The sequence below is a fragment of the Petromyzon marinus genome, chromosome 8, assembly GCF_048934315.1.
Source record: "Petromyzon marinus isolate PM22_M1 ecotype Great Lakes invasive population chromosome 8, UKy_Petmar_22M1.pri1.0, whole genome shotgun sequence".
NCBI classification, from domain to species: domain Eukaryota; kingdom Metazoa; phylum Chordata; class Hyperoartia; order Petromyzontiformes; family Petromyzontidae; genus Petromyzon; species Petromyzon marinus.
In genome coordinates, this window is record NC_133674.1 from 16874061 (window position 1) to 16901760 (window position 27700).

General features: G+C 45.8%; 1 protein-coding gene across 7 annotated transcripts in view; it reads left to right on the forward strand.

Annotated features, from left to right (window-relative positions):
* LOC116940310 (rho GTPase-activating protein 24-like) overlaps positions 1-27700 on the forward strand; it is a 92008-nt gene that overhangs the window by 35409 nt on the left and 28899 nt on the right. For 6 of the 7 annotated variants that reach the window (XM_032949955.2, XM_076065708.1, XM_032949954.2 and 3 more), the window contains exons 3-4: positions 3-90; positions 21343-21468. In XM_032949955.2, the coding sequence (XP_032805846.2) occupies positions 3-90; positions 21343-21468 (214 nt within the window). Of the gene's footprint in view, positions 1-2; positions 91-3030; positions 3884-21342; positions 21469-27700 lie in introns of those variants that run through there. The other variant, XM_032949956.2, reaches the window with a different exon arrangement.

Consider the following 27700-nt stretch of genomic DNA (forward strand, 5'->3'; position numbering starts at 1 on the left):
AGGGAGCCATCCCACTGTTTGGGAACAGAGTGAATTCCCTCGTGACCGGTGCTGAAGAACAGGGGAAGCACCTGTTCGAGATCCTCCCAGGCAAGGGTGACGCTCCCTCACATCCTCACACAATATCAGAGGCAGCGGCGGGGAGTTGCACAGGCTGACCAACGGTTCATTCATAATACAGGTGTTTTTTTTTTAATAACACAAACTAATAGCACTAAATGTTCGTCCAATAGCGTTGCCTTAAAAAAAATACCACAGGTACCGTTATTGAGCAACGGCTCTTCTGCGTAGAACATGAATATATATTCACGTAAATGAACAAGCAGTGCTTCGACAAAGAAGTGCCGTTTAAAGAAGAGCCAGTGCCCAGAACATCGGCCAATATATATTATACGTATAACCTGTTACACATCTGCCCTTCGAAGGCAGTGATTGTTGACGAATGTGTCACGGTTTTATGTTATTCGTGGTTTTGCACCACTGCCAATAGCAGTATTACCTCACAACAGGGTTCATTACCAAGGTATATTACGAGCATTCATGAAGGACACGGACCTTGTGCAATGCGCGGCAATTTAACGATGCACATTGATTGCCCAGGAAAAATAAAACTTCATTGAGTCTTAACGCTATCTTTCAGGCGGGTCCTGCTACATTGGGATGTTTGTAACTTGGGATAAAACCCATAACATCCGGTGCCACTCTATACTGCCATGTCCTGCCACAACCTCGTAGCCCAAAAACCTACAACACCCGGCAAGCCATTGGTGGTCACCCATCCAAGTGATAACCAGGCTCAAACCCGCTTAGCTCTCAATGATATGATGAGAATAATTGATTTGAGGGGAGGGGAGGGGAGGAAAATAAACTCTACAGATGTTCAAACTCCTGAATGTCTCCGTATTTTATTCTGTACAGTGCTGGGCATTAGGGAATGTTCTGCAGACTGCTTCTTTAGGCCAAGCTAATGTTTAGAGTCTCATTTAGAAAGAAAAAAAAGCTTCCATTTTGTATTCCAGTGTTTGACTTAACATTTTGAATAGATCGTTTCCTGCTGCTGTATTTTACAGCTGTTTACCATTGCACATAGTGGTTGTTGTAGTTTTAAAGAATCACATTTGGCCTTTGATGCGTGGATAATGGCAGCTGTTATTTATACATTTCAGTCCTTAGCCATGTTTGTACATAATTCACGGCTGAACCGAGGGGAAAGTGTTGAGCAGTGTGTTCTCACGCTACACTACGAACCCGGCAATCCCGAGATCGACTCCCGGCCACGGGCTAACATCAGTGGCGAGTCATATGTGAATCCATTCCAGTCTCCTCTGCCCGCCACCCCCCACCGTTCCTTTGTCAACAAAACCGAACTGTTCAGTGTGGTGAAGTATGCTCAAGCAATCCCCAAATACTGATGAGGCATGCAGAGGATTTTGTCCGGAAGTGGATTTACAAAGATCTGTAAATAGTTAATGATTGATCAATCATAAGTGATTATAACTGTGGTGCATCAGAGGTGTTAATGTTACATTGATGCCCCAACTAATATTGATCCTTAAGCACACGTCACGTGCATCGAATTGCTCGTGTGAGTATCGATATTTGTAAAAGTTCTGCAGACAGTCTTAACGGGCTCATGTGAGCCCCTCTTTCCCACAGAAGCCGCTACATTCACCGCTCTGTTTAAAAAAATAATTATTGGATCAAATCTCGATCCTGAATTTCGGGATTTCATCGAATCGCGAGGCATCTAATCGACACACCTAGTGGCGGTGTGACACACGTCTGTCATTCAGGGAAACGAGGTGGCAGGGTTTGTCGGATCACACAGTGACACACAACGCGCAGGGAGATATTCTACCTCCGAGGTTGTTTTCGTTTTTGTTTCGTGACCGGTCGGTGCAGACTGTGACTTGGTTATCCCCCTCGCTACTTCGTGTGTTTTCTTCGGGGCATTTCAGTCAGAAGACAGGATCCTCCTGAAGGAGAGGCGAGGGATTCAGTGAGGCCTTTCTTGAGTAAGCAAACAATAAATCAACATAGCGATTTCAGTTCAGTGTTCTCTCAGCTGTGACCACCAGCCGTTGTAGTCGCCGCAGCAGAGAGCACACACACGCACACGCACGTATACTGAACCCACAACAGTCACATACACAAATGCACACGGAACACACGTGCATCCATGCACACACCACACATGTACACATACAAAGACATATCCTCGTGTAGCCTTAACAGACTGTAGGGGCAAGTGAAGGCCGGCACAGCACACGAGGGGGTGGGTGGCCAACACCACGCCCGACCGCCTTTGTCTCCCCAGTGGCGATGTTTACACATCGCACCAGGTACTCATTTGAGGCTGAGTCGACCTAGGGGAGGCCCAGGGCCGTTTCAGATAATCGTTACAGATGTTGGCCGTGAGCGGGAATCGAACTCGGGTCGTCGGGTCCATAGCGCAGCGCGCTAACCGCTACGCCACCACTCCCCGCATACACACGCACGCACGCACACGTGTGTAGCAAACATTAATAAGGGCAAAGCTGCGTCTGTCTGGCGCAGCTGGGATCAAGAAACACGCTTATAGTATCGTTTTTTTTTTCGGTTAGATCGCGTAAATATAAATATGTCGTTAAACCCGCCACCACCCGACACAGCCAATTAGTAAGGTTTGTCACGTGCACAGCACGTGGCAATTTCGTTGCTGGTACAGCACGAGCCGGTGTGTGCCGACGAGCAAATCCACAACAACGTTGCCGGTGGCGAAGCACCCAAGTGTTGACGGGGGCAAGCCAGGCTCCCGTGCTTGAGCGACGGGCGCGATTGATCCGCGCAATTGCATTGAACTCTGATTAACGAGCCCCTCCTCCTCGTGCGCGTAACGGAGAAAGTGATTGCGGGTCCCCGTTTGTCTCGCGCGTCCGCCGACACGGGGGTGGGAGAGTGGTGCGGCGGTGGGTGGTGGTGCACTGGGAGAGAGAGAGAAGGGGAGGGGGGGGTGAAGAAGGCTGCAAGGCGCTGGGGGCACCGCCGGTTAACGTGCGACGCAGCCAGGCGCTCTTGCGCGGTGCTGCCGGGGTGGTGGCGAAAGGGGGGTGGAAGCGCGGCAGTGGACATTGTTGCCAGGGTTGGGGAAAACTATTTTGGGCGCCTTGAATTTTTTTTGTTTTTAATTGGAACAGAGTTGTCCCCTCTCCCTCCCTCCCCGGGTGTTGGGGGGGGGGATTTTTTTGCACGTCAGTGTCCGTGAATGGGAGCGGGTCGTTGTCGTCGACCGGGGAAGAACAAATTGACCCAGATGCTCGCCAGGATCTCTTTGATCCGAGTGGCCCACCCGACTGCGGGGAAGGAGAGTGTCTCTGCACATGTGCAAATATGAAGAAGCCTTAAAAGTTGCAGCCAAGTGAGAGCTTCCCCCCACCCCCACCCCCGGTCTCTGCCTTCGGTTTGGGTGGCGGGAGAGGGCCCAAGAAACGTCTCAGAGCGCGGGGACTCCTTAGTCGGCCTCCACCGTCACGAGCGTTCGTGGATTGGCGCGCAGGGGTTTTTTTGTTCAACGTAGGTCGCAACGAGTGAAGCTGCTATGGGATAAACAAACAAACAAATAACTACCAACCCTAAGAAATAGCACAAATAGGCAGAGAGAGAGAGAGAAAAAAATCTCAAACGAGAAAGAGAGTCTGGCGTTAGCAAGGCGCAGTTTCTTAGACATCGAACGGGGCGACGGGGAGCAACTGCGAGAGAATTCGGAGAAATTGCCGGCGCTGTGATTCATGCTCTGCCCGCTCGCCCGCCCGCCCGCTTTGAGATCAAACCCCGGATTCTCCCATGGACGAGATGGGCGTTGGATGCTTCAAGGCACATTTTGTGGAGCCGAAGAAGCTAGCAGGTAATGCGAGTACCCTGCGCGCTTCAGTTTCCCCTCTCCCCCCCCCACCCTTCTCTCTCTTTCAACGGCGGCAGAGGAACGTTTCAGTAGCCGGGGGCCACGTGGCTTCTCGAATCAAGGCCAGTACGGTGATTATGACGAGAATCCGGTCGGGCGTCGAGAGCGGCCCCTTGCCAAAGCTTTGTGATATGTACGTAGAGTGAGCGAGTGGTGAGCATGCCAAGCTATGTAGAGTGAGCGAGTGATGGAGCGAGTGGTGAGGATGCCAAGCCAGGACAAGATTGTGTCGTGCGCTTGCCTTGCGGGCTGACATTCCGCGTTTTGATGCAGTTATTATTTCCACCCATTATGCAACGGTAATGATATTCCGTTGTTTGTTTTAATAAACAGGTTAGATGATGAGGCGTGGAGTGGCGGTGCAGTGGTTCACGTGCTGCTGCTGTGATCCTAGCGCAACCCGAGTTCAGTTCCTGGAGTGTCGAGTGATTTCGAAACCAGTCTTGGGCCTCTCCCCCCCATGCACCAACCGACGCTGACCAGCGTGGTGAAGTATGGCCAAACAACCCACGGGGAAGCGCTCATCTAGCAGATAATTGACAAAGGGTTGTGATTTGCTATCGGTAGCGACGTTGCAGATAAAATATACGTGTGATTTTTTTTGGTATTGGTCAATATAAATCCATAACGTTAACGGTGGCACTCCTGTTTATAAATATCGATGCGAAAGCGATGCGTCGCAGGCTCCTTCCGCCGTGGCCCCTTCCGTGTCTCCCACCCCGAGTTGTTTTGAGAGGTAAATCCTCACGGGACCTTGCCGACTTGACCGTTCGTGCTTTAAGTGTGACCCATTGATTGGTCACTTGTGAGTCACACGTTTTAGAAATATCTTTGCCGGGCCACGCCATGGGTGGTGGCACACGGCCGCGTAGTCATCCAGCGCTGTGGGTTATGCAGATTTCGTGAAACTCAACACCGTGGATTCTGCAAGAGTACGGAGCGTGGGTTCGCGAACTTACGTGTGTGAACAATTGATCATTCTCTGTGTTATTCCCCTTTCTTCTCACTTCTCAAAACACTTCTTTATAAATAAATAAATGAAATTGACCGCACGCACGAAGGGCCCTTCTGAAAAAAGAGGCTGTCTAGGCTCGGGGAGACTCAGCGAGGAGAGATAAATTACATTATTCTTATTTATTTATTATCACAGCCGGGGTGCTGCTCTTCGGAGACAGTCAACAGTGCCGCGTGTGTTCATGCTCGGCCGCTGCTGTCAGTGGAATCGTTTGCGCGACCGGCTGCGTTCGCAGCGGTGCCGTGCGGCGAGCGTCGCCGTCCGTCATTATCGGTGACACTGTTTGTTCAGTTGGTGCCACCGAGTGGCACTTGCGACTTTTGTGGTCTCGCGTGACACACGGGACGGCATCCGGCGCCACTTGTTCGCAGCGTCTGTGGGAGCGATTTGGGGGAAAACAATGAGAGCATTTATGTATTATGAATAAATGCTTGAATCGTGCCCCATAAATCTCAGGCTCCACCCGTCGTGGATGTAACAATTGTGCAGGTCCTGCGTAGGGCACGACGGGTTTGTTATGGTAATTGCTGTCAAGTGATTGAACAGGTGGCGTGTAAAAGGGTGGACGATAATTATTTATCCGTGCAAGGCATAATATTGTGCAGTCAGCCCATGTCTGAAGACGGTAAGCTGCAATTTGCTCCTCGCTGAACGGAATGTTTGTCTTTGGGAATTTTTGTGTGGCATGTAATAACAAAAAATATTTATACGCACAGTGTGTAATAATTCTTCTTGGTGTTTCCCACAATGAACATTCTTGCCGTTGTTTTGCACAGCGTCTGGAGATGCAGTTTCATTTAGACGCTACATAAGTCCACATTTGAATGTGCTATCTTGTCAGAACACACACGGAGACTTTGACTTGAGTCGCTTTGAAAGTTTAATGGAGGGCTTTCGTGAAATATATCGACAGTGTTCTGTGAAGTACTCTTTTCATGGCCACTCTTGTATTAACGGGCATTAAGACCATTTGCCTTTAACAGAATGTGATACATGTTGGTATACTCTTTGTGAGGGGTGTAATGAGTTTCCCTATCAACCATTCGATTCCAGACCCTGTTCTTCACGTTGCGGTGAATGTAGCGGCCTCGAGTGGCTAAAAGGGTCACGTGAATCCATTGCATATAATACAAATGACTTGAAATACATTGTCACACACGTGCAATTTGATTTATGTAAACATGAGCTTAATAACCGATATTCATCGATGAGTCAATGAATTGTTACTCGGCTACTAAAGTATTTCTTAATAATTTTTATGATTTATTCTGTGGTCAAATTACGTCTTAAATTGTTCCCGCTTAGGAATTGCCATTATGTAAGAATTTGTTCACATAGATTGATTAACTTTTGAGTAATCGAATGTTATTTTAAAGTAATTTACATGATACAGGACTATTTCATCCCTTATCATATGAGCAGAAACCAAAGGAGATTGATTAATATTGCGCAACTGACATTAACACGAGCTAATGCTGTGTGCAAGACGTAATTATACGAGCAAACTTTGCATGTATGAGTGGATAAGAACTTTAATAAACCCGAGTGGTATTGAATTAAAAAAAATTGCACTATGCCTGAGGTCCCTCTCAACATACACGTCTCCTAATGGGCTCTTGCCCGGCAGAATCCACGGACACATCTGATGAATCTCCACAAGTTGTATGGCTCTCGTCAATTAATCGATGGCACTGCTCGGCCGATCGGTCATGGTCAACCTCCGGCCGAGATGCGGTCGTCACAATTCCTCCTGCCCGCCCCCCCACGCCCCCCCCCCCACGGCCCCCATTTCAAACCATTCTTGTCCTGTCTGGCATTTCCGTTGCGGGCGTCTGCCTGGCTCCTGCCGTTGGCTCGGCCGCTCTAGTTTTGGGAAGAAATATTAATCTTAAAAAAAATGCCCATGCAGACAAAGATATCTCTGTGCCTCTCTCCTTTTTGAGTAAACAACTTCGTTCCCCCTCGTCCCCGTCGTCTCATAAGGCTGCCATTGTCCTCTTGTCAGCTGTCACATTCTGCATGAGAGAGGCAGGAATAATGAGCAGCGAAGAGGACAGACGGACACGAAACGCAGGGGAAGTGTAGAAAGACACCTAGCTTGGTGTTTCTTCAATGCTCTGCATTACCATTCCTCATAATATCATGAAATGTAATAACTCTATAAATTAGGGCTGGATCGAACTGTTGCTCTTCGTTGGCCCTACGAAATCATCATCATCATATCAGATGTTATTGTTTTAAGTATATCTTAGCATACCAGCCACTTTCAGATTCAGCTGATGAAGACCGACATTTTGATGACCTTTTTTGTGTTCTTAAATCGCCCTTTCACGTATCCTGTTTGCGCCGGGGAAACAACAACAACAGTACGCGTGACGGTCAGCGGTGACTAAGGCTCTCCAATGAAGTGTTCTTCCATTCTGTTGGCACGAGCAGCAATTTTAGGGGGAAGCATTAAACGAGGATTTACAAGAACGATCCCTAAAAGCTGCGGCCATAATGTCGCGTCGCCCGCACGACAGCGACTTGGCAAACGCCTTGTTGAGGCCTCTCCGCACAGACGTGGACTATCTTCAGGCAGCCAGCTGCCAACACAGGCGAGCGGATTAATCTCGGTCATCCTCTAAGATTCTACTGGGTCTCCATGAAATGTCAATTCAGCCAGGCATTTAACAAAAATAAAGGCGCTTGAGACAAGCATCGCTTTGGATTTTTTTGCGAAAAGCGTTTTTTGTTTATAATTGGGTGCTTGGGTAAAGTTGTGGGTACTCCCAGCTGAATCAAGACGCCTTTGCATGTGTGGGAAAGTTGTGCAGTGTCTCTGAAGGTTTCTCTCCTGATGGTCGGTGTATTCCAATAAACTTTGGATGGTTCTTTTGACAAAAAAACTATTTGCTGAGATGCCTATTTGGGTCGAGATTTTATGTACTCTTTTGTTTATTTAAGCGATTCGACAGCCGAGCAGACGTAATTTATGTGAGGCGACTGATTCACTCATATTTGCCTAAATTACTAGCCAGCGACAGCTTTTCCAGCTCTGCGGTCAATAATACGAGTACAAATTAGCAGGAATACAATAGTAAGTGTTTAATGAGAGAGAGAGAGACTCGCCCCTGCCATAGAAAAGTAGAATTTCCACCGCTTGCTTCAGGGCTGTAAGAATGGAACAGGTACTGCAGTACGCTCATCGAAGCGGGAAAAGGGCTTGAACTTCTCTTCGCCACGTGACCCAAGCGGGAAAAGGGCTTGAACCTCTCTTCGCCACGTGACCGAAGTGGGAAAAGGGCTTGAACTTCTCTTCGACACGTGACCCAAGCGGGAAAAGGGCTTGAACTTCTCTTCGCCACATGACCGAAGCGGGAAAAGGGCTTGAACTTCTCTTCGCCACATGACCAAAGCGGGAAAAGGGCTTGAACTTCTCTTCGCCACGTGACCCAAGCTATTGTGCAACCCGTACCTCATTGAGCCCGGTTGAGTTTCAACAGAGGCCGGAGCACATCGAAGGTCACCGGGGCGTTGGGCGACACCACAGGGCACGGGCTCCACTGGTACCCCCCGCACCACCACCGACCCATCTGATTCCAGGAGGGGCGCGTGGACGTCCACGTCAATTACAATGATTGTGGGGGGCGCTTCGAGGTAAGGGGCGGGCGGGGGGGGGGTATAGAATGCGATAGCAGGCGAGCAAGGAGAGCAACCCCGCCGTCTATCAGCGGGGCACGAGCCGGCTTGGAGGACGTGGGGGGGGGGTGGCGTCTGCTGCGTGATTCACTGCGGAGTCCCCCACCTTCCCCCCTTACGAATTCCGCGCCTGATAGCGCGCGTCTGCGTGGTGGCCACAATTTACCGCTTCATTTATTAAGTGGCAGCGTCGGGCGGATTAATGGAAACGGACAAATGGCTTTCAATTTGCTAATGAATCGACCTCTTGCTCCCCGCCGCCTCCTCCTCCTCGTCCTCTTCCTCCTCCTCCTCTTCTTGTTCTTCTTCGAGGATGTTTGTTTGCGAGCGCATCCATCCACCGACGCGCTGTTTATTCAAGTCCACCAGCCCTTCGCGACGGCCTCCGCTCGCTCACGCAGCCACGTCGGTCGCCCGCCGAGCGATGCCCATCAAGGCCCCGGCGTCTGACGCGACAGCCAACGGGAGTTGCCAAAGAAAGACGCCGTGCGGGTGTTAGCGCTGTCATGTGATTGTGTTACTGTCCTGCACGCGTGGAGTGCTCTCAAGTTCCCGGTGCATTGATCGGTTGCGGATTTTCCTACCTTCCGCTTATGTAGCCCAAGTATAGCCCCGTCACTTAAGAGGCTGTGTGATAGTATTGGTTATCACAGGGGCCTGTAAACCAATACAATGCTTCTGCATCGCAAAGATGTCGATTCGCATCGATGGGTGTCTTGGTACACTTGGAGTTTGATTTTTCAAGGAAGCATCCCGATCATGTCCATGCGTGATTGGCTATGTAGTGTAATTTATATCATCATCATCATCCATACATTGTTATCAACATCATCCAAATGATCATTATCATCATAATCATCATTCACAAATCAACATTATCATCATCTGTAATTGAGTAATTCATCATCCATTAATTATGATAATCATTCGTAAATCACCATTCATAAATCATCCATACAACATGATTGTGATCCTCCATGATTCATACACAGCAATGCAATGAATCATCCTTGACAAATCTTCAACATGATCGTAGATAATTTCCACAATTTTCCATCTTTTTTCATCATCATCATCATCACCTAACTTGAACAATTTATATGTATGGCGCCTGTAACAGTACTGTACTGTATTGGCTGTCACAAAAGCCTGACAGTTCTTGCGTGCGCCAGAATTGGTTGACATTAGACCATGTGGGGGGGCTTTAAATGGACAAACAACTTGTGGAAATTGAATTACTTCCTATGGCACGCAATAGAACCTGTGCATTCCCAGGAGGTTTTTCTCGCACACTACATCTTCTTTTAACTCAGATTTCGCCGCGAAAGCTGCAAAGGGGGTTGTTTATTTATTTCTTCAACATTTTTAATCAATACTGCTGTCTGATGAAGATAACCGGTGTCAGCATTGTGGAGAGGAGAGAGAGCCGCAGTATCTGGTACCATCCCATGCCCGAAGAAGCTGCATAATTTGATATTATCGATGTCGCTTTATTATCGGACATGGATCCGGGAGGGTTTTAAATCTATTTTTTAATCTTCAAGGGTAGCGTATTTCATAAAAATAGACTCGGCAACTTTCGCAGTGCACGCACGGTTATTTATTTTAAGAATTATATTAATTAAATATTGTGCGTAACCGCATAAAACATTTCAAACTATTGATCAGCATTAGCATAGGATGTGAATTATGGGAATACATGAGAGCATAAATGAGAAGTATTCGCATATACGACTGGTGGAGTGCGATAGCAAGGCTGGCCGGTCGATGTGATAATTCGTATTTTGCTAACATGCATGCTTTTAATTAGCACACACGTGCAGCAGAATTTAGGGAAGTCCACTTTTGGTTTAAAGAGGAAATGTCTACTAAAAATGTATATCCATGTAGATTTGTTCTCTTAAAATGATAGGACAAATAATAGGTTATTTTAACATTGCGATACTTTTTTTTTACTGATTACAGAGGCCAATTTATGTGCACAGCATGGATATAGTCCCTTGATGTCCATTACTGGGTTTTAAATGCACTGTATTGTTCGAATCAAGTGCTGTTTATTCAATTAAACATCGTCATAAAAATCTAATACACGAATACAAATGTACACATCCTTCCATAATAAAAAAAGTGTCCTACCCGTCAACCATTATAAAAAAAGACTTAATATTTTGTCAAGAAATAAATTTAGGACGCAGTTGCTATGCTTCAGGTTGAACTAAGATAGGCTCGATAGATTATATCCAATCACGAACAGTTATAATCAGGAACAAACTGTAAAAATAGCACGTAAGTCGCAGCGTAGGACGATGCGATTGTGGTCGGTAAAGGAGGGGGGGGAGAGGGGGAGAAACACGATTCTGTCTCGGAATACAATATAACTTACACAACTTACACGCATACTTTTATTCAACTCGTGCCGCGAATTTTTTTTTCCATTGGCGGCCGCTGTCGCAGACTCACCGCTCGTCGACTCAAAACTGCGGCAGGGCGAGCGGCAGGGGAATCGCACGGTGCCCAGTTGTGGACACGGCAAACCACGCGAGAGTTTTAATGTGACCCCCCAGGGCATGCAGCGGTCTCCGACCCGTGAGCTCGCAGCCAACTCGAGAGTAAGTTGCGTCACATGGCCTGGAGGGAATGCATCAACCACTGCACCTCGAGTGGAAGACCCCCCCCCCCCCAAGTCTAAAGCGGTGGTTTGCAGTACAGGCAGTCCCCGACTTGCGAACCACCGCACTTACGAACCAGCTTCCATGAAATATGAGGTTTTTTTTGTTGCTTTGACTTAGAGCGCGAACTCTCGCTTGCATTTATAAATGTTGTGGGTTTAACACTCCAACACACCGGTGTGCTGGAAGTGGGAAGCTGAGTGTGGGACAAGTGGGGGGGGAGGAAATAAAAATGTATTCGTAACCAGCAGGTACAAATACAACCACAGGGTCGCGCACCCCACATGCCGCACCCCTCCACAATAACCTTTAACGGGTGACGTCACTCACATGGGGCAACCCCCTCCCCTTATAAATAATCATGAGCTGAACAATTTTTCCATTCAATATTTCACATTTACTCCAATATACACCCGTCCTTGGACGGGCTAAAGTCTAGTGGGTAATATTGGTCGCGAAAGCCTACGCGTTAAACAAATCTCACTTGCAAATTGTTCAGCCGAGCGATCTGCGAGATGTAAACGAGTCAGCCTCGTGCTGGGCCTGAGTGTTTGTGTGTGTGGGCATTTAAATATTCAGCAGATTACTGTGTTCCGACTTATAAACGGGCCACCGGAACGAATTGTGTTCGTAAGTCGATGACTGCCCATATTCTTTTTTCGTCCTTTACTCTTCAGTACTGTCATTTCATTATAATACGTGGCTGGAGCGCTGGTGCAGTGGTTAGTGAACTGCACTATGAACCCGGCGACCAGAGTTAAAGTCCTGGTCACGGCTAACGAGGAATATCTGAACTGACCCCTAATGACCCTGGTCACGGCTAACGAGACATATCTGAACTGACCCCTAATGACCAGCATAAATGAAGGTCAAAGCTGCAAACATTTCAACAGCAGTACAAATTCACATTACAATATAAGATCAACATTATAATTTACATGCAGTGTAGCACTGTCCATACACACAAAGTATGTATATGACGCACAGTAGGTTGCATCATATAAATTGCAGAGAATCATGAATCATCTTTAACCGGTTGGGCAAGATTGGTCAACTCTGACAGTTTTGTCAGGCCAGGTCAGGCCTCAGGTCAGGCCTCAGGTCAGTGGTAGTCCCAGTAAAGTCATGTGGTGCATAACCAGCTTAAGCTGAGCTATCTTATCTCTCCCCTCCTCCTGTATGTAAGCCCAGTAAGGCATCTGAAGCGATGTTTACTTTCATCCGTTCTCAGCGCAGGAGAATGGAGAGGGGATTTATGCCAGAGCTGAAGGGATGCGCTTTTTCGAGCCTAATCTATCTAAGCCATGCATTACCACACACGCCGATGCATACCCTGGGGAACACACAATTAGCAACTCAGACCCGAAGACCTGTGTGTGTATTTAAGGGGGTCTAACTTTGGGTAAGTATTTTTTTTATTAATGACATTATTTTTAATCAATCAAGCCCTCGTGTCACAAACGTGCGGGAACCATTTTTAAATACCCGGCATCTTTTTTTCTTAGAAGAACCCTTGTCAAAGGAAGGCTTCTTGAAATCATGAGTTGTTTTTTTACTACCCAATTCGAAAACAAAAGGGCTCATCTTGTTATTTTGATTGCCAACCCCCTGGTCTAGGTGATGCAATTGATAACACGTGCGGTGGCTATGGCTTCGTGGTCGGTGCTTGCTCCACCAGACGGGTGCATGCTGCTGCGTTGCGCCTGGCTTGTCATTGCACAGGAGACTCCCCGGACATAATTAGCGACTTAGGATGGGGCTGCGAGGTGACCAGCAGATGGCAGTCTGGCAATGAATGCAAACTAACTGTGCGAAGCTTTAATTGTTAACCCCCTTGATTTGAAACTTTCGGGACTGCAGGAATCAATACTCTACCGAAAGAACCAAAGAGTATGTTAACCCCATACATATTTTATTTCTCCAAAGGACTCACATTTCCTAGCAGCCCACCCCCCCAAACACTCATAAATGGAATTATCCAAACATCCCAATGCAGGATTCGCCTGACAGGGAGTCTTCTTGAGCTCCAGTGAAACCTTCCTTGGCTAAAGGACATTATCTTTGTTTACGATTCCATCTTCCCAGAGCTGGTCAGCTGGGTGCCCGTCATAGGCGTGTACATTATCACCGCACGTCCACCGCCAAAGGTTAATCCACCCGCATGGACTGATGAGCCAACCCGAGTGTTGTGGTAACCACTTTGCAAATTAAAGTACAGTAGAATTCTAATTTAAAATAATGTTTTGACCTTTCAAGTGCTGTAATGTTTTACAGTACTCAGGGCCTAATTTACAGGCCTTTGTTACTCCACTGCTGGACGAAGGCCTCCCCCCCCCCCCCTGCCGTGTCGGTCTTGGCGGATGTATGACCGTATTTCACCATCCTGGTTCGTGCGATTGTTCAAGTGGAACTTGGCACCGGTGAAGACACCGCTCACCATGCCGATGTTTGCCGTGGCCAAGAAATCAAACTCTAGTCATCGAGTTCAAGCACTCCGCCAGCACTCCACCACAAAGTACTTCAAGTTTCATTTATTAGGTATAGCTCTGTGAGCCATGCGGCTCCTAAGTCGGGTGCAACCGCAACAAACAAAATATGAACACAGAACATCCCAAAGCGACGACGCGCAACAGAAACATCCTGGAATTCAACCAGCAAATATTCCACACACAAAAAAAACTTCTTAAAACGCTGTGTGCAAAAATCACAATGTGCTACAAGCCAACAACAGCCATAAGACAATTTAGATTAACCATGTTTTCGAATTACCCAAATAAAGCTACCAAAACAATGTACAGTTCACATATAATTCATTAGTCACAAGAGTATGTGGAGGTGATCACTTTTAAGTAAAACAGAGCAGCATTAAAACAAAAAGGAAGAATGCTCTAAGCATCAGGCATCGCTGTGAATAGATGTTGACAGAAAACAGGCGAAGTGACTAACAAATGATCCACTTCATTTTTTAAGAATAAAGGGATTGGTGTGTGTGGGGGGGGGGGAATTCTCTTAAGAATTTCAGATTTCCTGATATGGGATTTGGCCCTCTGCAAGAATGCCTTGAAGTGAATGCTCTTAACTTTCAAAAGGAACAGCACGCCGCTCTGTTGTGGTGGCCACTGAAATGCATGAGCGATGACACATCTGGGGCACCGCCGCCGGGTTCGCAACGTGACTGCGATTTTGCTTTTTTCGTTTGTCGCGAATGGCTGGAGCCGGTCACGAACGCTTACTCCTCGGTTTGCAAGATAACCCCTCGGTTTGTGAAAGCATTGCCGCTGTCACGTGATTCGTGGCCGCACGATGTCTCGGCCAAGAGTCTCAGCGCTCCCAGACCGAAGCCGACGTACGTTCAGCCGCGTTCCGCCGCCCGGACGCGATTTATCAGACGGCGCCGTCACTGCGCGATTGGCACATTTTTTACGAAAATTTTTTTGGTGAACTGGAAATAATAGTTATTGGAACATTGAGACGAGTTAATTAGTTGACGGCTGTAATGCGAAGCGCGCTCCCTCGGGGCGAGTTCTCTCGGGTACGAGTTTCCCCTTTCGTTCTCTCCATTGTTCCACTTTCCTCTTCGGCTCAGCATATGGCCACCTTTCGTTCTGATGTTAAATGGTAACAACTAATTAGGCATTGTCTGAAGCAGTTTACCATAAGGTGACTGGGGGAAGGGACAGTCGAGGTTGAAGGGCTTGAATTTTCTCCTTGTGCCCCGACAGTATTTTAGGGAGAGTAATGCCAGTATAAGTGTAAATTATGTGAACCGTCGGATTAGGGAATGGGTGATGTATCATTAGAATTATATTTCATTTTGTTCTATATAGGGATGTAATGAGGCATCAATTTAATTGATTCTGAATTCCTAAAATATATGCAAAGCATCGGTTGTGTTAGAAAGATTTTTTGTATTCTCGTCTTTTAGATAATAGGATCCCTGTAACCACTAGAAGGCACTGCACTGCACCACAATGTCAAGGAGAGAATACATTCTTGAATCGAATTGTGACCAAGAATTCAACGAATCATCGAGGGGGGCAGTGTGGTCATTAATTTTCAGGGCTCACATTGTAAACGGTACCGTATATAAAAACCTTACTGCATTAACCGGTTGATCAGCTGGCTTTTAATGCATCTGGAGTTAAGCACAATTTGAAAAAAAAACGCATTCAATTTATATTACACGGGGTTACGGACCAATTGCCACATCCGATTGAGTCCGGAGCTATCAGGTTTCCAGCAAAAGCTTTTTCAAGGACTATTGATCGATTCCTGTTTGACCCCTACCCTTTTCCAGGTGACCTTTCATCTCTTCAACATCCGTCATTCACTGTAGCAACGCCCGAGCTTATTTAAGAGTATTGACCGTCAGTGTCTTCAGTGGAGCTGTGACTACAACGCGCGACGAGTTGCCGAGTGCAACCAAAACGCCATGTGGGCAAAGCGAGAGAAGTGGCCACCGGGTGGGGCGCCGTGGTGGCGAGATGTTAACAACCTCACCCGGTATACAGGAGGTCGTGCGTTCGATCCCGACCCTGACGTGTGCTGTATATTTGGAGTTTGCGTGTCTCTCTCTCTCTCTCATCATCATAATCAAGGTGGAGGGATGTTAACAACCTCCCCCGGTATACAGGAGGTCGTGCGTTCGATCCCGACCCTGACGTGTGCTGTATATTTGGAGTTTGCATGTCTCTCTCATCATCATCATCATCAAGGTGGCGAGATGTTAACTACCTCGCTCGGTATACAGGAGGTCGTGCGTTCGACGCCGACCATGACGACTGCTGTATATTTGGAGTCTGCATGTCTCTCTCTCCGTGGTCGTGTGGATTTTTCTCCAGGTCCTCCACTTTTTCCCTCCACATTTAAAATCAACATCACGCGTTTAGAGAATATTGGCTGCTATAAATTTACATCTGATAGGCTACTTCGTTGAGCTATCATTTGTGATAGCCCATTCGCTTCTGAAAAAGAGTTTGATAGCTCAGTGGGCCTTACCTGGTAAAATAAAAAAAGTTTATAGTTTAGTTTGGATGAACGGTGGGACGCTGCCACGTCAGGCATTATCTTTCTTTCCGTTCAATGCAGGGTTACACGTGAGACACACGCACACACACGACCCGCATGGATGCGTCTGTGCCAGTTGACGCGAGGTTTAACAGACGTGAATGAAGAACATTTTATCTTGAGTTAGAACAAAAAAAAATTGCACCACTTGTTTGACGATGAAAGATTTTAAAGGACGGCATTCATCTCTCGGCTGTCACATTGTCATCGATGTTGACAGCGCAATTTTGCGGATTTAAATTTTTGTTGGCAGAATCTTGATGAACGTACATATGTTGGGTTCCCATACAAGGTAGCGTTCATCATTTTATAACGCGAGTGTCGTGACAATTTTCGGGTTTACGTGAGAGATAAAAGTGTATGGCGACAAAGGAAAGGCTTCATTGACCTCTAAAACGGAACCTGACGGAAGCTTCTGGAACAATCACAGCCGAGATGCTGGAACTCTCGAGGGGGGCGTGTGGCGCCAACAAACGTGGTGGAACACGTAGCAGGCTTTCGCGACCAATATTATTCATAATAAAGGTTTCTGGGTTAGATCGCGTTATTTATAAATGTGTCGTAACCCTCCACCACCCGACACGGCCAATCAGCAAAAAAGTGTCACGTTGACAAAGACAAATAGTTCACTACTTTAGCCCACCGGTGTGTTGAAGAGTGAATCCACAACATTTACAGTTTGAGTACGACGTTTCGCTGGTAATTACATCCAGCATCATCGGGCAATTCGCCAGAATGGTAAAGCCCTCGCTTGCTCCCGGTCTTAAATAGAGCAGCAGGGTGACGCCATCATTTAACTCATTCAGGTGCAGTGGTTTGAGGCGGAGGGGGGGTATTGTAATTATATAATCGATTGGTAATCAGTCAATGGTTATGATTAGTAATGAGTTGTAGATTAGTAATTAGTTGTAATGTGTGTTATTGTGATTATATGTTAATTAGTATTTGTTTCCCCTATAAGGAATTGTAATATGTATCATTTAATAATACGCTTTCAAGCCGCACTAAGCCTGTAGCTGTCAGAGTGATTAAAGTTATTTATATTTCTCTCAATTTCAATGGATTCTCTAATCAGTCTTGGCCAGTAATAATTAGTTTTACAAAAAAACTTCAACGTTATCAAAATCAATTGAGTGTCCTTGTTGACAAGCATGTTCTGCCACTGCCGACAGTTGTGTTTGAGATCATTTAATATTTCTTTGGTGTTCTTTTAGTCGTATGCTGAGGTTACGTCCCGTTTCTCCAATATAGCATCTGCCACATAAACAATTAATCCGATGTACACCTTCTGTTGATAATTTAGGTAATTCGTCTTTAGTGCAATATACTAGTTTTGAATTTTGTGTACTGTACCAAATCTTACTGTAATGTTTTGCTTTTGCAAAACACGGGCTAATTTGTCAGTTACTCCTGAGATATATGGAATTTTAATTGTTTTAACAATCTGATCGCTTTCAGCAGTGTTGCTTTGCGATCGTGATTTGGCATTCAGTGCTCTGTTAATTTGAGTATTGTTGTAGCCATTCTGTCGTAATGCTTCCTTAACATGTTTGATCTCTCTCACTAGACTTTCACCATCTGACACTGTTTTAGCCCGATGTATGAGCGTTTTAGCATATAATCACAATAACACACATTACAACTAATTACTAATCTACAACTCATTACTAATCATAACCATTGACTGATTACCAATCGATTATATCATTGCAATACCCCCCCCTCCGACTCAAATCACTGCACCTGAATGAGTTAAATGATGACGTCACCCTGCTGCTCTATTTAAGACCGGGAGCAAGCGAGGGCTTTTCCATTCTGGCGAATTTCCCGATGATGCTGGATGTAATTACCAGCGAAACGTCGTACTCAAACTGTAAATGTTGTGGATTCACTCTTCAACACACCAGGGGGCTAAAGTAGTGAACTATTTGTCTTTTGTCAACGTGACACTTTTTTGCTGATTGGCCGTGTCGGGTGGTGGAGGGTTACCACACATTTATAAATAACGCGATCTAACCCAAAAACCTTTATTATGAAACGTGGTGGACTCGTGGAGGCTTAGGCGAATGAGAATCGCACGATAACTACCAAGTTTGCATGTGTTCACGAGTATATATTATTTTATCGACCTAGCTCAGACTGCCACCTAATTATATATAATTTATCTTAAATAATACGTAGACACTCTGTATAGTTTCTTTTCTTCCTGGTGAAGAAATATTTGTTCGGCTGAAACGTCATCGGGTTTCCAGCAGTCGCGAGTTATTCCACGTAAAGCGGTGAAGTCAAATTGCTGTGAATAGGAATAATATGCTCAGCGTGCTCGGTGATTGGATATTTCTGCCCCGTGTTTCACAAATGTGTGAGTAAAGTGCCAAACGCATTTGGGAGTCCGCATTCCACATTTGCTTAGATAAGAGACCGCATTTTTTTGTAAAGCCTAGAGGACCAAGTTAAAGTTTAAGCAAAAGCCACTCGCATCACCAGTTGGACTCCTAAATCGAATGTGCAGCGGTTCGTTGACACGTTAAGATCTCAGAGTACACGGCGGGGCTCGGAGTACGTGGACCCGCTCATACGTGACCGGCCCCGATTCGTGGGTCGGTCAGTGTACATATATACACTAGCTGTACTACCCGGCTTCGCCTGGTACTTGGATCCACCACGCGCGACCGCCTTTGTCTCCCCAGTTCACACACCACAACAGTTACTCGTTTGAGGCTGAGTCGACCTAGGGGAGGCCCAGGAGCGGTTGAAATAATCGTCACCGGTGGTGGCCGTGAGCGGGAATCGAACTCGGGTCGCCGGGTTCGTAGCGCAGCGCGCTAATCACTACACTACAATGCGTTACGCTTCCACGCACACACAGACAGACACACACAGACACACACAGACAGCGCGCTAACCGCTACACTACAATGCGTTACGCTTCCACATGCGCGGGTCACGTGACAGATTTGACGTCACAGCTCACTTGCCGTGCAAAAAATATATGCATTGTTGAGCTCCCCCTCACCAAAAAAAACCACAAAAGTGTATTTGAATAGTTTTTGTATGGTGTACCGTCTGGAAAGTACCCACATGGTAAATTTCAAGTTTGTTGCATGTCGGGAAGTACGCTAAACATTTTGAACAGACACACATATTCTCAACTTTGCCTTTTATATATATGGAGATTATATCTACACTTGTATAAGCAACCCCTAACTTACGCGAATGTCTCGCTTATGCGGGGGTACACGGAACCTAACCCCCTCCACGTACTCTGAGACTTCACTGTACTGCAGAGATGTTTAAGTATATGCTTATTTGAGCTGTAGATTTGTGCATTTACTAGAGGTAGAAAAGCTATTAAACAAATCGTTTTATTGTACGACTTTGCATATATTTTATTCATGTTTTGAAACTTCAGTGCCTTACATGTTGTTTTAGATCATATATACGTCTGTTCGTGCCTAGTTGGGAAAGTAGGATGCCTATTCCCACATGAACTCAGTAGTTTTGATTTTGTCCAAAACATTAATTGTTTAAGTTGAGACGGGTGGCATGGGGGATGGAGTGCGTGATTTACAATTGGAAAGATTCTAAATTCATTTCTCAGTCAGGTGTTTGACTCGGCTCATCATCCGTCTGGGGTCGATAAAATTCGTGCCACTTTGCAGGGAAGTAAACAATGGTTGTCCTGTGGAAACACTTACCCCCGCCATAGGAATGTGTGATTTAAACAGGAGATGACCATTACCCCATGCTCAATTGAGCATGGATGTTTGTGTGTTGCTCTTCATGAAGGTATAGGATTAAAACTTTAAATCGTCTGTTCATTTATTCTCATACTTTTTTAATGCCCCCCCGTGACTTAAGGTTATGATTAATTGTACGCAGTATTTACTTTTACAAAGCCAATTATATTTTTAAAATCCCTATTCATGAAAAAGAACGTGTTAGATTTTTTTTATATATATAATCAAAGCCATCATCAAAAAGCTTCCTTCAATGCTTGTTCATCTCGTTTGGTAAATGTTATGAAAACCCTTTTATTCAAGAATCCAAAACCTTTTCTATGTACCGCTTTCATATATGCCAGGCAAAAATCACGATTCGATTGTGATATGCTTATTAACTGATTTAGATGCTTTCCGTCCATTTGGAAGGTCTATCCATGACCTTCATCTCTTCATCTGTGCCATAAGTAGGGGACATCGGAGAGGGAATGGATTGAAACTTATGGTGACGGAACGTTTGTAAATTGCTAGCAGATTGCATTGAGATTTAGCACGAGGCGTATCGACTCCACGTTTCCACGTTGCTGTTTGAAGATAGCCAGACACGGCAGCGTTCTGTGGCCAACGTTGGGGTCCAAGTGGGGCATGCGGTCCACTTCAGCTGGGCTGCTCAGGCCACTTTGCTCAGAGAGTTGCACACAGTTTGACATGGATCACCCTTGGAAACAGTTCATGGCGACATGGGGCAACGTGGAAGAGAGGCAACTTTTGGGCTCGTTTTAACATTCTTTTTTTTAAGTACAAACAATTACAAAAGCAAGAGCTTTATTTTTTATATTGGGATACACTAAGCTCATCCAATAATTTGTTCGCCGCATTAATACGTACATACACATTTTTTTTATTAAAATTTTTTCTTGAAAGCACAGAATGGGTCTGGCTTTTTGTAATCATCTTGGAAACAGTGATAGGGGTTGGTCCAGCACGCCCATACTGGACATCTATGAAAAAGAGCCGAAACAGCTCATAGGATTCCTCCAGTCGAAACAAAGATTATTCATTCTGGTAAAGCTCAAACAAATCCCAACGTTTGTGGCCACGACCTTGGCCTCGCGCGTTATTTGGCAATTGTCGTGCGCACATTTTTACACCCGGTCAGGACGATGGGTGAAATGCGCGGCGCGCTGAAGCCCCTCTCCCGCGCGCTTCTCAAGCCAAACGGGCCGCCGCTGTCGTCCCGTGCCGCAGGTGCCGACCGCGATCGGATGACGTCAAACCACGAGTCGTATCTGCTCATGGCAAGCAGCCAGGGTGACATGGAGGAGTGGGTGAAGGCGATTCGCCGGGCGACAGCCAGCCCATCCCTCAGCAAAGGTACGCACCTTCGTAGTTTTGCTTCCGCGCAGCTGGTGACGTGGATGCAGAGCAAACGGCGACGATTTGGCATTCGGGTGGTCGAGCCGGATAACCGCGTCGGGAGCAGCGGAGTCGTGCATCGCTGTGATTTCTCGTTCATGTTTGTGGATCGGGCATTGCGTCATTATATGAACCTTATGGCGGTGCCCCGGGGTGCCATAGTACCTCGGCTCTCGCATAATGTCCGTGACGCAGTCATTCTTAGTCTGTTGATGGTCGGCGATGCGGCAATCGACTCATCTCGACGAGCTGTACACGATGATGCACCACCACTACGGTGTGTACCGCGAGCGTTCAGGGTTTCGGCATAATCGTCCTCGTCGCGTTTCGACATCGCGGAGTGTGGCACTGATTTCAGATTTATTGGTACCCCAGTCGCGGAGTGAAGTAACACCCCTGGAAGAAAAAAATAGTGTCCCAGAAATAACATATTTAATTGCCTCGGCCATTTTGTATTAGTTGGTACCCCGGGGTTCCACCATAAGGATAATTTGTTGTATGCACCAACACACACAGACAAAGACCCAGCTTCCCCCCACTCCCCTTACAGCCATGTAAAACTGTTGGGCCAATTGCTGTTTAGAAGCCCCTGTCAAGGTCAGTTCATATTCTTAGCTCTTTCGGTAGAATCACGTTGAAGGGAAACAATATTGTTTTATATATATATTATTATTTTATTGTTTCCCTTCAACGTGACTTTACCGAAAGAGCTAAGAATATGAATTGCTGCAGTCATGAAAGCTTTAAATCAAAATTTAAGGTCAGTTCAGTTCAGTTTAATTTTGGTATAGCCCTGTGAGCCATTCGGCTCTTGAATCGGGTGCAACCACAACAAATGAAAAACACGAACAAGAAAAAAGCACGGTGCACAAAGTGGTGGTACGGTCAACGCTACAGCCTTTGTCTTTCCAGTGAAGACGTTCACGTACGCAGCAGGTAATAACTTAAGGCTGAATAAACCTAAGTAAGGCCCAGGGTCGGTTCAGGTGATCGCCAATATACGTTAGCCACTGAAGCGAAACGAACTCCGGTTCATAACGCCAAACCATCGCGGCCCCCCAATCGCCACTAAGTGGCGGTTAACGTCTCCACTTCGCTTGTGCCAGGCTAGGTGCATTTAGAGGCGACGTGAAGTGTCGGCATGCTCCGCTGACGGGACAAGATCCCACTCAGGTGCCGTGGGTTGACCGATACGGATGCACGCACAGTCACAGCCTGCCTCCACCACGTGCCCACTCACCTGTCTGCCCTCGTGCAAGCACGTTGTCTGTTCCTCAGCAAGCATCCGCCCATGCGCTCGTTTTGAGCACCAGTTTTATTCACCCGTCTGGGAATGTCGACGTCCTTTATTCAAACCAGGTGAGCGCCGATCAAGGTGGTGTATTGTTATTGCAAGGGAAGCCATGGGGGGTGGGGGGTAATGAGAAATGCAAGAAGCAGTGAGTCTATATTTTGGTTGTTTATCACTCAGAGTAGAAGATTGTTACTGCTGTGTGTGCGTGGGCTTGCTGTGGCTGCACCGGTTACCTCTCGCATGCCAAACATTTATGGATAGGGCTTCGCCAAACACCCAAATGCAGAAACCCTGCAAAGACTCAGTCTTGAAACTCAGAGAGGGCTCTCTCGGGTAAAGAATTGGCAATATCATTATTGTTGCTAATCCTAATCTGTTTTGCACATGCTGCATTATTGTCGTTACTTTTTTTTGTTAATACGCATTAAGCTATGTAAATGTTTAATGATATCCGCTGGCGTGCACTGCCGGTGGGCAGACGTAGCAGCGTGAACAGAGACGTTGTTTTGGTTTGTTGAGGCTGTTAGTCGCGTTCATCCGCCAGTGTGGGGCGACTGATGATGTAAGCATGTACGCTGAACTTCATTTGCACCGTACGTAGCCAACCATACGAAAATCGCATCGCTTCGGTGGCTTCCAAAAATCGGAATGAAGAGAGTTCGGGACGACTACAGAAGCGCATCTGAAAGCGCAGGATGCCAGTAACCATCTGGAATTCGATGGTTCGCCAAAATCCACTGCTGCTGCTGCTGCGGGAATGGCCAGGCTGTGTGCGTGTGTGCTTCGTGGCGATCGAGAGCGGCTCTCGCTTGTATTGCCGGCTTGGTGCTTCGTGTGTGGCGTTCACAGCGAGGCCTGCACGTGAACCCCTCGCGGACGCACGCCGTCCCCTGTCGCGTGAACTCGCCGATCCACCGAATGACGGCGAAAAGCCCTCGGCTGCCACCGGCCGTGTGTTCACAAGCGAGAGAAGTCACAGCAAACTGAAGGCAAACATCATCTCAAACAGGGTGGTAACACACCGTGTACCACTGGCCATTTGTTGCCATGGATAATGGTTACGAGTGGGCTGGGAAGGCACGCAGCTTCTGGATCTGTTTAAGCAAGCCTACCCCCGCTCCACCCTCAAATTAAGTTACTGCCTCATCCTCCTCCTTCACTGCCCCGCTTCGCTGTGTCCCTCAATGTCTGGAACGGAGCACTCTGAACCAACAGAAGACACCAGGCAGATATGGCTGCATTATCGGCTGCCGCATGCACATCTGATTTTAATTAGATTAATCGGCGCAGCAATCGCATTTTTACGTAATTTTAATTTCATGATTTATATTTAATGATTTTATTGTGTGACAGTGCAGCGTATACGTTTACAGATTGAGTGCAGATCCTAGGACCTGATTATTGGCTGTTAGGCAGTACTCGCTGTGCTACTGTGTACGCATTTATAACAAATATAAAATGTATGCCGATGTTGGTGTTTAGAGACGAATATCGCTCTGCTTCATTCGTTACCTGCGATGTGCAAATCTTAGTTTTTGTACAGCGTCTTAAGATGGACTTGAAATTAGACATTTTATGACTCTCAGTTGGCGTGTCTTATTGTGTGTGGCTTCTTGAATACACTATTTGACAAAATGGAATGTTATAATACGCTTGCAAATGCATTAGTTTCGGTAACAGTTTCAAAACCAGTTTACTGGAATGTTCAGTTCAAAGTGATGTTCAACGTCATTATTGAACATCATCTCTGTATTTCCATGCTCTACAAAAATCCTATTAGATGGTTGACCACAGGTGAATAGACATTATTGAGCCATTTCTAATGTCCAGCAAAGCCACGCGCAATGCGAGTTGGAATTAAAAAAAAAGCTTCCGAACGCAATTGAATCTCGTTTCAAACAAGGGCCGCTATTAGTTGATCGCCAGGTCACGTGCGGTCGGGTAAAGTGTGGGTACTCACACCTCTGCCAAGAACGTCTGACCAGCATGGAAGAGGAGGCCAGAAACCCTTGAGAGGGGGCTATTTAGAGCTCCTTCCAGTCGGGGCCCTTCTGCCAGTAAGTAGTTGCAGGGTTTGCACCGTCATCTATTTTGCCATGCCTGTAGTTGCTGGCAGTAGCTGGCAAATCCAAAATCTGGTGCGATATACATTGAACGTTTGTACGTTCGTTCGTTTCTCAGTCCGCTTGTCCCGGTGAGGCTCGCGGAGCAAGCGTGCTGAGTAGGGCGGTCCACACCTCCCTCCCTTTCCCTGGCGACAGACTCGAGCTCTTCCTGGGGAATTCCCAGGCGTCTACAGGCCAGCAGGGCGACATTGTCCTGCCAGCGTGTGCTGGGCCGGCCCCGGGGTCTTCACCCAGTGGGACGTGCTGCTGCCCGGTAGAGTTCAGGGGGAGTCTATCGGAGGGGGGGGTGGGGGGCATCCTTACCAGGTGCCGAAACCAACCTCAGCCAACACGGTCATATATCTTCTCCAAATCTTTTTTTATTTGATCTCACAGAAGCAATTTTTGTCATCATTTGAATTTATAAAGCAATTTAGTACAAGGTACTCAAGGCACTGCACATCACAAATAAATAAATACTTACAGAAATTGTACTCTGAAATATCACAAATAAATAAATACTTACAGAAATTGTACTCTGCAACATCATAAATACTTATAGACATTGTCCTCTGCACATCATAAATAAATAAATACTTACAGAAATTGTACTCTTCAACATCACAAATAAATACTTACAGAAATTGTCCTCTGCACATCAGAAATAAATAAATACTTGCGGAAATTGTACTCTGCAACGTCACAAATAAATAAATACTTACAGAAATTGTACTCTGCAACGTCATAAATAAATAAATACTTACAGAAATTGTCCTCTGCACATCACAAATAAATAAATACTTACGGAAATTGTACTCTGCACATCACAAATAAATAAATACTTACATAAATTGTACTCTGCAACATCACAAATAAATAAATACTTACAGATATTGTCCTCTGCACATCACAAATAAATAAATACTTACAGAAATTGTTGCCAGAGGGGATCAATAACGGGAGCATGTTTTTTGATACGCAAATATTTTGAGTCAAACCTGCTCGCTAAATATCTATTTTTCTGACTGTACGGCTAAATGGAAGCTCGCCCTTGTGGTTGCATTTTCAAATGCGTATGCGTATCTGTTCAGAGGTTACATTAGCATAACCTTATCATCCACACATCTCATAGAGTCCTGTTGCATGACATTGTGGATAACAAATGACAAAAACAGACACGAATGTCTGTTTCTCTGGAGGCTGATGTACTAGCATAATCTACAACAATGTCAAGGAGAGATATGGCCTTTAGACCCTTTTTGTTTATGTAAAGTCCCTGATGATTACATTGGGACATTTGAAACTCGACGTCATTTACTATGGCCTGCTCGGAGCGTAAGACTGAGGAGCCTCTGCTCGAAGTGGAAATCTAATCCCGTTCTGCTAAATGCCCCTCTCTATATGCAATTCTGTTTGTGTGAAAAGTCTCAGCAAACTCCGAATCTTTGGCCTCTTTTAAAATCCAGTAATTACACTTTCTTTGTATTGGCTTAAGTAAGCGGGGGAAACCTAAATTGTGTGCACAATAAAATGGCAATTTTTTTAAAGACTGCCTGCCTACCTCGGGAACACACGCACCCATACGATTATAAAAAAAGTCTATATTTGCAACAAGAGACCCACATCTGTTGAGTATTAAAACAAAATAATGTAACCGGAGACTTTGCCATTTTTTAATACACGTGATTAGAGGAATGCATATACAGTATTCAGTTAGTGATGAAAAACCCAGACATGTAATAGTTATTCCTCCAAAAAACATATTGCAAATACCTCTCTTTTGAAACGATCGTACCGAAACTACCAAAATCACAGTTTAAACATTAATTAATTTACTTGTGCAACTCCCCCATGGATTCAATATTAATATATATCGTATTGGGATTTTTTTTCCCAATCATGCATTTTTTCCCAACAGAATTGTTTACTGGGAATTAATAAAAATGGACAGAGTGGATGCTGTGCCATTTAATCATGACCAATGTTAGAGTGGGGGGGGGGGGGGTAGGATTTGATTAGGTTTCGCCCCCCATTAGAGTTGGCAGGGATTTGTGTGACTCCTGGTAAATATATCCAGAGTGAATTAGATTACTCTGAGACGTCTGCGTGGCGCATAGGCCCCACTGGCCATGGGCCAGTGTTGTAATTGCTGTTTCATAAAATGGGAAAGTGGCCGTTATACATTGAATGGTTGGATCTACGAACCTTTTAGCATCAGTGTTGTTTGATAAATGGACAATGGCTGCCCTAGGCCCAGGACTAATAATATTTGTAAACCGTTTTTTTTGTAAGCATATTTTTTTGTACTTACTTACTACAGCTTTTGTGGATTAAAAATAAGGATAAGCTTTTATCGTTATCTATTTCTTAGAAATGGGGCATGCATTATTAACTGCTTTCGGGACTGGTTTTGCACAATGGATCTTTCAATCCAATCTTAGATCGAGCTCTAGACTGAGTCACAGCTATTGTCATCATGTGAACAGATGCACAAAGAAGTCTATTGTTAAATTATTACACACACACACGTACTGTACGTATATTGTGTGGCAACGTACGTACGGTATAGATGTACACGTCAGTGCATGCTTATCACACATAAACTACAAACATATCAATCTTCACCACACATGAGAGGTATAATGCTCCCGTGGGTTCTTACCTCATGATTGTCGGTCAATATTTGTGCTCATGACCACTCTCCAAAATTCCTTTTTGTCGTCATTTCACATGATGATATTTTGGCTTTGCGTACGGTTATATTAATTGCGGGTAACCGTACACACGAACA